The sequence below is a fragment of the Piliocolobus tephrosceles genome, chromosome 2 (assembly GCF_002776525.5).
Source record: "Piliocolobus tephrosceles isolate RC106 chromosome 2, ASM277652v3, whole genome shotgun sequence".
In the NCBI taxonomy this organism is placed as follows: Eukaryota; Metazoa; Chordata; class Mammalia; order Primates; family Cercopithecidae; genus Piliocolobus; species Piliocolobus tephrosceles.
In genome coordinates, this window is record NC_045435.1 from 26,254,522 (window position 1) to 26,267,985 (window position 13,464).

Below are 13,464 nucleotides of genomic sequence, written 5' to 3' on the forward strand. Positions count from 1 at the left end.
TTTAGTTTGTCTTATACAAGATTTATCTCCATGGTACATTGTATCAAAGCACGAGGTAAAAATTACCCAGGATGAAATGTAAATCAGTCAACATGAACCAAAATGCAGGCTTCTACAAGCATGGTCTACTTGCCAGCAAATTGCCATTTGTATGATTCCTCTCTTGTTGACTCTCTTCATTCATAGCACCATTCACTTGGGAATCATGTTTGTTTTGTAATCAGCTTATGATATAATGGAAAGACTCATGTCACAGCACATTTGTCACAGGTGCGCAGGTGAGGCCACTGATAAGTCCCCTTAGTGTCAACAAAAATTCTTAATCAGTCACTGGAAGACTCACGACTGAAAAATCTTACTAAAATTGTCCTAACATGCACCCCAATTGTAGTCCATAATTAGTCTGATAACAAAGTTTTCTTCATTTTTCTTGTTCATACTAGGCAGGGAATAACCACCTAATAAAAATACTCCTAATAATAACAATAAGTTACGTTTAAGTGGCACTTATAAAGTACCAGTCACTGTTCATGGCATCATATATATCTTTATACACATCTTTATTTTGTGTATATATATTTATTTGTATATATTGCTATACGTATTTTTTGAGACGGAGTTTTGCTCATTACCCAGGCTGGAGTGTAATGGCACAATTTTGGCTCACTGCAACCTCCGCCTCCTGAATTCAAATGATTCTCCTGCCTCAGCCTCCCAAGTAGCTGGGATTACAGGCACCCACCACCATGCCTGGCCAATTTTTGTATTTTTTTACAAAATTTGTAAAGAGAGGGGTTTCCTCATGTTGGCCAGGCTGGTCTTGAACTCCTGACCTCAGGTGATCCACCCACCTTGGCCTCCCAAAGTGTTGAGATTACAGGCATGAGCCACCGCACCCAGCCTATATATCGTTATATTTTTTAAAATATTTTATTTCTCATTATAACTGTATGAGATATACATTACCTCATGTATATTTTACCATGCCTATTTTACAGATAAGGGCACTGAGGCGTAAAAAGCTTAAATTACTTGTTCATACTCATTCAGTAGTGTTTGCTCAGTAGTCTTTCAACAACCATCTTATCCTTCTTCCCTACAGGCAAACTATGTTGCAATCAATCTAAACTTCTTGCCTTTTCCTTAGCACCCCTTTGTTATCTTCATGCCATTTTTCTGGTTACTTCTTTTCCTGGAATTCAATTTCCAGTCCTTTTGCTCACCGAAATCCCACTGTTCCTCTAAGGCCCAGGTTAAGAGACCCTTTTGCTGTTGACCCTTCCCAGACTGTACCAGCTGGAAATCACCTATTCCTTATCCGAGTTCCCAAGACTATACCGTGTACACCTTCAAACTTCTTATCAAACGCTACTTCTTGTTCTAGTGACTTGAACATTTAGTACCTTGCCTACTAAGTCATGATTTCCTCGAATGTGGGAACATTTTAACAGGTCAGCATGTTCTTCACAGAGCCAAGCAAGTTATGTTGCCAATATGCATGTGTTGAATCAAATGAATAACCTAAACACATTCAAGCTAATTTTCTCATGGACTCTTCAGAAAACAGCTGGTCATTTTCAGTAACAAGAGCCTGGAATTCCTGTTAAGGAGTTCCAGGGCTGAGAATCCAGAAACAGTCTCTCATAGGCAGAAGCATGGCACAGAGAGCAGCATCCCTGGAGTCTAGTTTCTGCTCTACCACTAAGCAGCAGTGGGATCTGTGACGAGACACATAAAATCTCTAAGCTTCAGTTCTCCATGTGCCCAACTAATAAGACAATTGTGCTGTATAGCTGCAAATATTTATAATAGCTCCGAGATGCTATCATTCTATGATTTATATTTAGTATTGCTGAGATCTCTGCTAAAAGTGACAAGTTCAACTGAAGTACTATTTTTGTAAAATTGTACGTGGCAACTGAGGAAGATTTAGAAGACGACAATCACTGGAGGGATTAGAAATCGGGACTTCTGGGGATGTGAGACAGAGTATCATAATATAAAATGGGTTCACCTAAAAACATCATATCCAACTCATAAGGCCCTTCAATTCTTTCTTTCCATGATCAATTAAAAGAAAATATGTACCTCATACATCGCTAATGGGAATATAAAGTAGCACAGTTGCTTTGGAAGAGTCTCGCTCACCTCAAAAGGTGAAACACAGACTAAACATACGACGCAGCATTTCCACCTCAGATTAAATGAAGACATATGTTCCCATACAAGTTAGTACATGGATGTTCAAAGCAGCAATATCTATGATAGCCAAACATAGAAACAACTTAAATGTTCATCAACTAGTAAACCAAAGGATAAACGATATGGAATATTATTTGGCAATAAAAAGGAAAGATGTACTGACACATGCTATGACATGGATGACCCTTGAAAACGTTATGCTAAAGGAAAGAAGCCAGTCACAAAATAACATCATATATTGTATGATTGCATTTATATAAAATGTACAGAAAAGAGAAATCCACAGAGAGAGAAGTAAAGGGGTAGTTTCTTGTGGTTGGTGTAGAGATGGTGAAACAAGGTACATAGTTTCTTTCTCAGGTAATTAAAAACATTTTAGGCCGGGCACGGTGGCTCAGGCCTGTAATCCCAGCACTTTGGGAGGCTGAGGCGGGCAGATCACGAGGTCAGGAGATGGAGACCATCCTGGCTAACACGGTGAAATCCCGTCTCTACTAAAAATACAAAAAACTAGCCGGGCGAGGTGGCGGCGCCTGTGGTCCCAGCTCCTCGGGAGGCGGAGGCAGGAGAATGGCGGGAACCCGGGGGGCGGAGCTTGCAGGGAGCCAAGATGGCGCCGCTCACTCCAGCCTGGGCCACAGAGCCAGACTCCGTCTCAAAAAAACAAAAAAAAATTAAAGTTAGATTGTAGTGACGGTTGTCCAATCCTGAGAACAAGTTGAATACAAGTTGTGAGAACAAGTGAAGAATGGCTCCTCATTGGGGGTCATGAAAAAGTCTATGACTGGTGGAAACCATTTACTGCGATGGGAATGGCTAGAAAGAGAAGATTCTGTCTTAGCCTTGAGTTTTGTATATTCTCATTGGACATGAAGCAAAGCTGTCAAGTAGTCTGGTGAGTATGTCAAGCACTGATGCAAGCACTGGAGATAGGACAGAATATGAAACAGTCAAGTTATGTGCTTATGGATCTTATATCCCTCCATGCAATGATTAGGGCAATTTTAGAATTATCAAACCATGTATTTATCAAAACATGTATTTAAAACTCATGTGATAGATGACAGATCCTAAGGACTGGCTGCAAATGGAGGAGAAAACATGAAGGATGGAGGCCTCCGTGACTCCCAGTGTTTTGAGTCTGGTATTTTGGATAAGCATGCTACCCTTGTTGCTATATTATGCTTCTATCATTGTGTAACACACTGCTAAAACATTAATAGAGTTGATAAGTATTTATTTTTAAAAAAGAGTTTATAATCATTCCTTATATAATATTTTTTCAAAAGAAGAAGAAAAGCAGTATCCACGCGGATGTATTGATTTAGGTTGACAGATCTACACGTGGAGACACTGTAAGAAATACAGCAACACTTTCCTTTAGAAATAAATCTGTAAAATGGCACTCTATAAATCACTGTTTGCTTAAACTCAGATCTGAAGACTTTTATTTGTCTAAACTAGAAAATGATAGGATCTATGCAATGCATTTTGCATAAAGTTATATATAGTATTGTGGGGGAAGATTGAGAAAGTCAAAACCCCAATTGGATATACCTAAAGGTAAAATATTATTCTCATTTTTCCTTTAAATGCAGATTTTCTAAATTATCACTCAAGAAACACCCTCACGTATCTTCTTCACTCTTCAAATGTTTCTCTAATTCCTTTCATTAGATCCAAAAAAGAAAAAAAGAGGAGGAGAAGAAGAAGATAAGGAAAGAAACAATGAATGAGAAGAAAAAAGAGAAGGAGAGGAGGAGGGAAAAAAGGAGGAAACGGAGAAATAGTAAATAAGATGATAATCTTTTTTTCTGATACTCTTCGAAAACAAATTGCACATGGGAAGTAAATGTACCCGCTGGAGACCGCCGGAACTATTTCAGCAGATATTACTAGGCACACACACATCCCACCTACATCAGCTCCCTTCGTTGCTATATATGTATCCCAATTTATACAATGTGCTTACATGCCTATATTTTGATTGTCAAACATGCTATTTTATACAAGCTGCTCAGTGGTGAGATGGCCAGAACTGCTCTTTTTATATAATTATTACTTTTTTTTTTAATGATATTCTTGTTTAATGTTCTAAGAAATCCTTTTGCTTTATGGCCCACATGTTGCATAGCATCAAAGGTTATTCAAACAAAGACAATCCAAACGTGGTATCACTGCATAGCTTCAAGAACACATTTCAGGTGACTTACACACAATTTAAGTTCTGAAATAGACTACATATGGCTATGATAATAAGCCCATTACTGAAAAAAAGCACTTCAGCAACATGTATAAACCTCTATGAGATTATACATCTGCATTATGCACATACATTATCTTTATTATATTTATCTCCCCTAATATCATGTACGCCACTTTCACTTAAGAATAAAGGATAAAGATGAAAAAACATTCTCATTTTAAAATACCTTTCCACAAGTATTGTAAAATTATCAGATTGATATAATATAGGAGATATAGATGTAAGTTAAAAGTCTTCCCATAGTTCGTATTAATTCCCCATGAATGACTGCAAAACCCTATTCTTATTCAAAAATAAAGAAAAGCTGGAAAATAAAGGCTAACCTTAACATACATTCTCCTATATGATCATACAGAAAATCTAGATGTGATTAATCTGCATCAATAAGAAAACCATTATTTACATCCCAAATAGAAAAGTTTATCTACAGTTCTCAACCAACTTAATATTTGTTCTCTACGGATTGCTACAGGGACACGATACTGCAAAAAATTATAAACAGTATTAGCACATAGCTTCTATGAGGTGGCAAAACTCTAACATTTTTCATATGCTATAAAAATGCACATACAAATAACCCACCAAGCAAATATCCATGCAAATCTATGTATCATTTGTCACTGAATAAAATTAATATCTGTGTCTAGCACAAGGATGGTCAGTATATCTTTGAAATGGTACAAGCTTCTCTCCATTTGAAATTCATGTGGAGTATAAGCACACACCTCTAAGAAGAATAACTAAATAGAAATCATAGAATCCTGAAAGAGTTACAAAGCTTAGAGATCCTACAAACCAACCTCTTCACTATATATGTGAACACTGAGTCTCAAAGTGTTGAAACAGCCTAGAGGGCAGTGTTGTCCACATCCCAAATTTTCAACCATCCCCATGGAGAAACTGTCATTCTGAAGTATCCAAAGGCAATCCAATGTCAAACGTATGATTTACATACTAATTTAGTAAGAGTGTCCAGGGTTTCCTTTGCTATTGACACAGCAGATGCTAAATACAAAACTAGTTTCACACACACAAAAATTTAACATTGCCTTTTCAGTCTCAATTCCTCAATTTTGGCATTTTTCACTACATTACTATGAATTCTGCTGCATAATTGTGGCCCAGACAGAAACTGCCCCCTTATCCTATAATGTTAAATCAGAACAAAGGTTCTAGGTTGTCTTTGGGGGCAGGAGAAGGGTGGTGTGGGAGAGAAGGAAGGAAAGAAGGGAGAGAGGAATAAAAGAGAAAAAAGGGAGGGAGAAATGAAAGGAGGGAGGGAAGGAAAGCAGACAGAAATGATGTCTTGCTACTGCTGTTCCAGCAAGCTGGTTAATTGCATTTGTTTCATATATCTCCAAACACCCTGGTATATTAATTACATTCTGTAACACCAAGCTCTTTTGATTTCCTCTGTCACTTCCACTGAGCAATTTAATTGTATTCCTCCTAGCAACACACTGATTTAAAAATACATATATTAAAAAACCCTTGATGATAATTCTGTAGTCTAATGTATAGTTTATACATGCATTTCTGTTACTGAGATATGTAAATTCATGATTTATGAGGACATATTCTTTAAAAAGTTATACCGAAGTCATCTTATCATGAAAATCAAACACACCTGGGACAAACAGGTAAACCTATCTTGTTATGGTAATGTACATGTATTTTAGTGTACTGAAAAATAAATACACGAAATATGATTACAGATGTTGCCATAGTATAATTCACAATAATTAAACCCTAAATGTCTACTGCTTAGACTGGGAAAAGAGAGAAGCAGGCACACACACGCATCCCTCCCTACTAGCGCTGGGGGCAAAGGTACTCCATGATTGAAAACAGCCGCTTGACAGTAGGTAAACTCATCCGTATTGCCTCACGTTTATAGAAAGCCTTCCTTTTTGAGTCCAATACATTGGGCTCTAGGCAGCAGTTAGCTGCCAGGAACAAAGTTAGCTACCACAGATGGGCAGTGTCCAAATAATGAATTCATCCACAATGCAAATGCTGGAGGAAAGTTTATGTGGAATCAAGCTATTGTGATGGCTCCAACAGTTGGACTAATACACTTTAGGTTCTTTACAAGTACAGTAAGTAATTAAAAACCTAAAGTACTGCAATCCGGCTAGGAAAAAAAATATCTACGACTCCTCTATACCAATTCTTTCCATCGATATAAAAATTAAAGCCTCTAGAAGGTTAATAGCAAATATTCTTTGAACTTTTTTCTTTTGAATACAAACCAAAAAGCATGTTAACGATTATTTCCACTCTTCATTCAAAAGAGCCACAAAAAAGGATTTTGCAATAGTCGCACAAGAAATTGACATCCTGTGAAAATATCCCAGTAAACCAAATCGGAACAAAAGACAAGAGAATCTTTTCTCAGGCAGTATGCTGTGGGCTTGACAGACTGACTCAACCTAGAGGGAGACACCTACAGCACCTGTTTCAGGCCCCCCGTTGTGTTTGCCACTGCAGACTCAGCTAAGTGTCCCACTCCTGTGGCCACTGCGGACTGAGCTAAGTGTCCCACTCCTGTGGCCACTGCGGATTGAGCTAAGTGTCCCACTCCTGTGGCCAGCCCATAGCTGATGCTTCCTCCTTCGTGGAGCCTCGCCCAGTCTTACTTTTGACAGTTTTCTCCCTAGGATCTAAATTCTTCCTTCTGATTTAACGCCAGGAGAGCATTCACTGGCACACAGGTGATACACATTGATCTCAGTCTCCAATTCCTAACCCATTGAACCTTCCTTATAGTGTCTACGACTGTATTTCTTCACTTGAATGTCTAAGCCAAAGTTCAGACACAAGAGCAAACATCAAACAGAGAGCAGGCACAATAGTATTAGGCTCTTTCAGGAGATTCACTGTAATATTTCTTTTTCTAAGAAAACTGGGAAAGCATCATTTATTACCCAATTCCTTAATGAATTAAGTAAATTACAACAATAACAACAATAGGTGACTACCAACATGTTCCACTTGCAGCAGTTTAGAAACAAAAGACTTAAATAAACCTCTGCCCCCAAGGAGCCCGTGCCTGGGCAAAACGGACAGACAGACGTACTGTCATTTCATTTATAACCCACATCAAATTCTAAAAGAAATGGTTTTGGGGGATCGGGGGTTGGGGGGGCGCAAAGAAAAGATAAAAGCACTTTTAACTTACCATCAACCCGAACATATAAAAATCCACAGAGCATTAGTTGTGTAAACATCAGCAGACTCATTTTGACATATTAAAAAGGATCCAGATCGTTTAAGAAACCAATCCCAGAGAGCAAAAGTACAAAAATAAGTATCAAAAAAAGAGGTAGGTCCAAAGTTTAGACTTTCCTAGATACTAATTAAAGTCAAGAAGAGCAAATCGCAAGATCAGAAGGGGTTGGTGGAGAGGTCTTGAACGGGGCACATTTAGATCCATCCAAATTAACAGAGGGCACTTCGAAGGCTGCTGTATTTCCAACACTCTGGCTTCCTCAATTCCCGCAAATTCAGCCCAGCCAGAGGGATGATTCAAGTGTGTCTAACCCTCTCTCCTTAGGCTCCACCGCAATCCAAAGCCAAGTTCTTTCTTCAGAAGTCAAGATGATGAAGGGGGAGGAAAAGACCTAATTCCTAGAAAGTGTTCCCCCAACTTGCCAGCACGCTGCCGAAAAACCACGGGCCTGCCTACTGGTTTTCTTTCCCCCGGTTTCCTTCTCCGTAGCAGCTCCACGTCCGGAGTTATTTTTTAATATGTATATATTTTTACTTAACTTCCATAATAAGGATGTGTCAAAGCAACACTTTGCAGGCGGGCAGACTTGGCGGGCCTCTCCTCTGCAGCCTTGTTGCCTCCCTCCACCTCTCTCGTTTCCAAAAGAGAGGCAAAGGGAAATCAGGACGATTCGGGTGGAGAATCCGAACTCCTACGTGGTGGGGCTGCGGAAGGAGGCAGGGAGCGAGCGAGGGAGGGAGGGGCCGGGCGGAGGCTGAGGCTGAGGCCACCCCCGCGGGGCCGCCGCTGAGCGAGGGCGCACCCGGCGGCTGCGGGCGAGGGCAGAGCCGGGCGTGAGCCCAGCCCGGGAGCGGCGGAGACGGGCAGCGCTCAGTCCAGCGCCAGGCGCGGTCCAGCCGCTCGCCCGGGTGCAGCCGCCGGTCCCCGCGATCCGGCCCCCGCCGCTGCTCGGGCAGCCCGGCCCGGAGCGTCCGCCTCCTGCAGCAGCTGCCGCGGGTGGAAGCGCTCAGAGGAGGGAAGGCGGGGAGGCGGCGGGGCGGGGAGGAAGGAAAGCTGCTGGGAGTCTGCCCCGGGGAGGGGCGGGGGCGGCAGGGGGCGCGGAGCCTCCACCTCCAGACTCCGCCGCCCGCCCGCCCGCCCGCCCGCGCGGGGGCGCCTGCCCGCTGGGGAGCCGGAGGGTCCCGGAGAGCGAGAGCGAGAGTCCCGGCGGACGGAGATGCACAAACCCGGAGGCCCGGCCGGCTGCCCGCCCAGCGCCGAGGCCAGCGGTCGACTCCGTCCGCTTCTCCGCGCCTCCCGTGCCCCCTCCTTCCCGCCTCGGGAGGGCATAGGTGGGCTCCAGCCCCTGCTCCTCGCCGCGTGCCGTTTAAGGGGCAGGTAATTTTCTCGGTGAGCGATTTCATGGAAGCCCTGCCTAATGATTCATCCCTCCGTCTGCCGGAGCTGCACGCGCTGTCTCGAACCAGATCGCCCTCCAGGACCCGGGGCGCAGCCTCATTACCCGTTAAAATCACACACACACTCTTCACCTTTGAGCCAAATGAGACGCCCAGGAGGAGGAAGGCAAGGCAAGGAAACCAAACATAAGCACCTTTTGGACTGGAAAGGTTGTGGATAGATGCTTCCGATACGGTTAGAAAGCACAAGGGGGAAAAAGGAGGGGGCAGAAATCTCTAACCTCCAGCGGCTCATTGTAGCCAAGATCTATGGCCCCCTGCGGCATCCCCAAGCGGGGGAGGGAGAGGAAGGGGTGGCCTCCCCCGGTGTTACTCAGTTGCCTTTTGACCCCTCGAAGATGAGTTGGATGCGCGATCGCGCAACGCGAGGGAGTTCTGCAGAAGGTACAAAGGATGGGGGAGCGGGGATCCCAGAGCCCGGGGGCGGGGGATCCCGAAGTCCTTCCCCTCCAGAGACCCGCACCTCCAGAAGGAAATTCGGAAAACGTAGGCTCTGGGTGTGGAGAGCCGAAAACCCAGCTGAGCTCATGGAAGCTCCAAAAGAAGCCGAATTTCAGCCCAAAGACGACAAAACCCTGACCGTTAAGGCCAAGACTACCAAGTGATGCCATTCAGGAGCGGGGATGATTAAGGAAGGTCGCGTGAGATCAAAGGGATGCCGGTGTCGGCGGTGCCCCGGTGTGGCCGGGCCCACGTGTGATCACAGGCGCGCTGGTGGCCGTTTGATGCCGGTTCAGATGATTAGAAGTCGGCTTAGAGGAACTCACGCAGGTCCCTGCGCCGAGCTAAATGCTGGATGGTGAGTCTTTAGTTCCCCCTACTGGAAAGTCTCAGGAAAGATTCTCTCCGTCAGGGGCCCTTTGAGGAAGAGCCTTTGTTTGGTGGACGCATTTTGGTGCTGCTACTGAATTTAGGTCTCCCTTGCATATTATGGGCGCTGTGTGTTGTTTTAAAAAAAGGTCAGCGACGTTCCAAGCAATTAGAAGAGACATTAGGACACCTCAGCATGCTTGAAAAATACGGTAATGAAAGAGTCTTGCAAAAGAATAAAACAACCACTCTTCTTGCTAAAGCATTGAGAGTAATTTCAGCACACTTTTAATCTACAGTATTTACTTGTGAAGAAAAAAAGTACATTCGGTTGTTAAAGTTGAATCACGTGAATTCTCACGGTAATAATTCTGAATGTGCTATTGTTTTAGCACCCCATGAAAAAAAGCTTAACCATTAAGGAGAAACTTGTTCACTCCCCACCACCCCAAAGGTCCAATACGTCTAAATTGGATAATACTGTGGTTTAGAAAAATCCAAAAGTGCACTATTAACATCTCTTTTATCTCTGGAACAGGAAAATAATGAAAATTCTTGAAAACTTTCATTTTAAACACTTGGGCTTGGTTTACCCAGTTCAAGATTACAATGTCTAGCTCATGTCTCCAAATAATATACACCACCAGCTTATCTCGGGCAAATTTCCTAGGCGGGTGAAATTTTTAAGATATTCTGAAAATAGAGTATTCCTAATAATGCAGGAATTGACACATGATCTAGACTTATAAGACCTTTAATTTTAAGATGGTTCGCAGAAAGGAAGACATTGGAGGATTTCAACTAGAAGTGTTTTCTCACGACTATTTATTTATCAGGCAAAATATAGATTCTATTTTATACTTGATAGACTCACCATCTGTAAATGCCGTTCCTTAAGTGACCTATAAAATCACTCAGAGGCAGAGTGTGTGTGTGTGGGAAACAGAAGGGATAGACTGGGTGAAATCAACCTACCACCAGTTGCCATTGTCCTCTAGGGCAGAAAATGTTGCCTTACTCACAAAAAGTTATCCTTGCATAGGGTATGACAAACTACATCATGCAGAGAAGAGCTTTGTATGAGGGAAATCGGTTTGGTTATATTGGCATTTTTTACTGAGCATCAACATTTTGCATTCATAACTGCTTTACCTACTAAAAGTGATAAAGCACACCAACGATTTTAGACTGGCGCCATTTTTTAAATGTTTTGTTGTTGTTGTTGTTGTTTGCCATACACTAGCTACCTTATGGAATAATGTCTTTACCAAAACATTTTGGAATCCATGTTTTCTGCTTTTCTTGTAGTCAAGTTTGTAACTGATTTTTTTAAAAGAAAGCTTTGTCAGTGTCTCATTTGATATGAAATGTGACTAAAAAAACATTATAAGAATTTCATTCCAAATGATAGTTTAGGATTATGACCAAACGTGTCACACTAAATTAGCAACAGTAACGAGTCACCAGTCAGAAATTTGTTATAGACAACATTAATTCGAAAAGAACAAAGGCACTACCTTCTGAGATGTATAAGATCTATACTAGAAAAATGTGCATATTTCAAATATACTTGACACTTTTAGTGAGCACTGCCTATATAAAAAATGGATTTCTCACTCCAAATGTTTAATTAAAGTCTTTAAAATCTGAAGCTTCTAGAAGTTGGAAATTAAATTTTAGCAGTGCTTTAGCTAAAAATAAATAAATAAAATAAGGTTTTCCTTAAGCCAAAAAGAAACAACAATGGCTTAGAACAATGAAGTCCCATGACCACCAAACCCAAAATCTTAAGATCCAGAAAAATCAAATGGGGGATCTGGCTTCAATGTCTTTCTAAATATAAATTGTTTTTTCTTTTCCAAACAAGCAGCTGAATAGATACATGTACATGGAAATCTAGGCTTCTTTTATGTAAAACCTGGAATGGTATTATATATTCAAAATGTGCCTATATATTTTAATACATCTAAAGATTGTAAGAGACTGTCAGTATCCCTAATTTGGGTAAGGTTATCCAATGGCCTTCTTTGTCATTGAACTTCTGAGTTGGTATTCCAGGAGAAATATAAAATAACCATATGAAGGAAATCTGCACAGTGTAACATATTAAATATTTCTTTTTCACACCAGATTCCCCAAGGATGTGGTAAAAACTGCAAAACCCTAATCCACTTTTTTACTCTTTTCAACATGTTCTTGTTATAATTGTAAGGCAGCATATACAGAAAAATCAAAGGTTTGATCCATGATAGTAATTTTAGCATATACTGCCATGTGGTGAGCACTGACTACATGTCAGGGAATCCTAGTTTTTAAAAATTCATCATATTGTTAAATTCCTACAAGAGGCTTAAGTGGTGGACACTATTCCCATTGTACAGATGAGAAAAATGAAGATTAGATAATCAACCCAAGTTAATAAAAGGCACAATCTTCCTTTGAATTCAGACCTGAACCAAAAATCTATGTTCTCAAGAGCTTCTTAAGATTGTTTTAAGATATCTACCACATTGCATAGTGTAACACTGTAATACATTACTCTGATCAATTTAAGAAAACCCCAGTGTACCAAAATATACAGAAATACATCGCATTAAATGACACATATGGGCTATTATCTACAAAAGGACACAGGACAACTAAAGTAAGTGAAGCATTAAAAATCCTGATCATAGAGACACGGCTCATTTGTCCCTACATGATTTTTTCTTTATTACACTTGACCTTGTTCCAGAAAGGATTTGAGGGAGCTAAGATAAAATGAATATTGTTCTTCTGAAATATGTTCTAAGTATCTGATTTGATTTGATTTATTTTGAAGTGGTCAACAATACTTGTCTCTATATAAGTCTGTCTCTGTAGCTATTTATGAATAGCATTTTTGGTATATTACATGGAGTTATTAATCTGGAATTTAAGTTGACTAAAATATAGTAATAGTTCATTTAAAAGAGTTTTCTCTGCAGAATAAAATCACGTAATTTCAAAAAAGAAAATCTTTCTTCCTTTAGAGTCCAAAATCTATTTGGAAAATCATTATTTATCTTGATTGAAGAGTTCGGTGATACTTCCAAATTAACGTAACTATTGAATAAACAAAATTTTACATTAAATGGTATGTAACATTGGGAGCAAATTAAGTATGTATACCTTAAAATTTTGAATTTTAAAAGTCACTTAGAGGTTTCTTAGGGGTCACGGATGAGATTTTATTTATCTTCATAGTGTCAGTTCAGGATGGTCCATTACCCCCTCAGCCCCATCTTAGTAAATTGCAAAACCTAAACTAAAGTTAAAACGTAGATCTTTGGTAGTAAAGATGATAACCTCTCATCTGTACTAGGCTAATGGTTTTACAAAATGAGCAGAATTATCAGCCTCGCAAAACCACTTATTATTTGAAAGTGCAGCTTCAGTCATTAACCATAACAGGCTAGAGTTAATGTGTGTGCAAGGATATCTTTTCCTGCCCATTATTTTATCATTTATTTTTACTC

The 13,464-nt window shown here is 40.7% G+C and overlaps 1 protein-coding gene across 5 annotated transcripts in view; it reads right to left on the bottom strand.

The window, feature by feature from the left end:
* ROBO2 (roundabout guidance receptor 2) overlaps positions 1 to 13,464 on the bottom strand; it is a 1,747,433-nt gene that overhangs the window by 599,777 nt on the left and 1,134,192 nt on the right. For 3 of the 5 annotated variants that reach the window (XM_023184991.1, XM_023184989.1, XM_023184987.1), the window contains exon 1: positions 7,650 to 7,766. The exons of 1 other annotated variant lie outside the window; for it this stretch is intronic. Coding sequence is in view for 3 of the 4 variants with exons in the window: in XM_023184989.1 (XP_023040757.1) it covers positions 7,650 to 7,710 (61 nt within the window). In the remaining variant the exon portion in view is untranslated. Of the gene's footprint in view, positions 1 to 7,649; positions 8,351 to 13,464 lie in introns of those variants that run through there. One more of the 5 variants, XM_023184990.1, reaches the window with a different exon arrangement.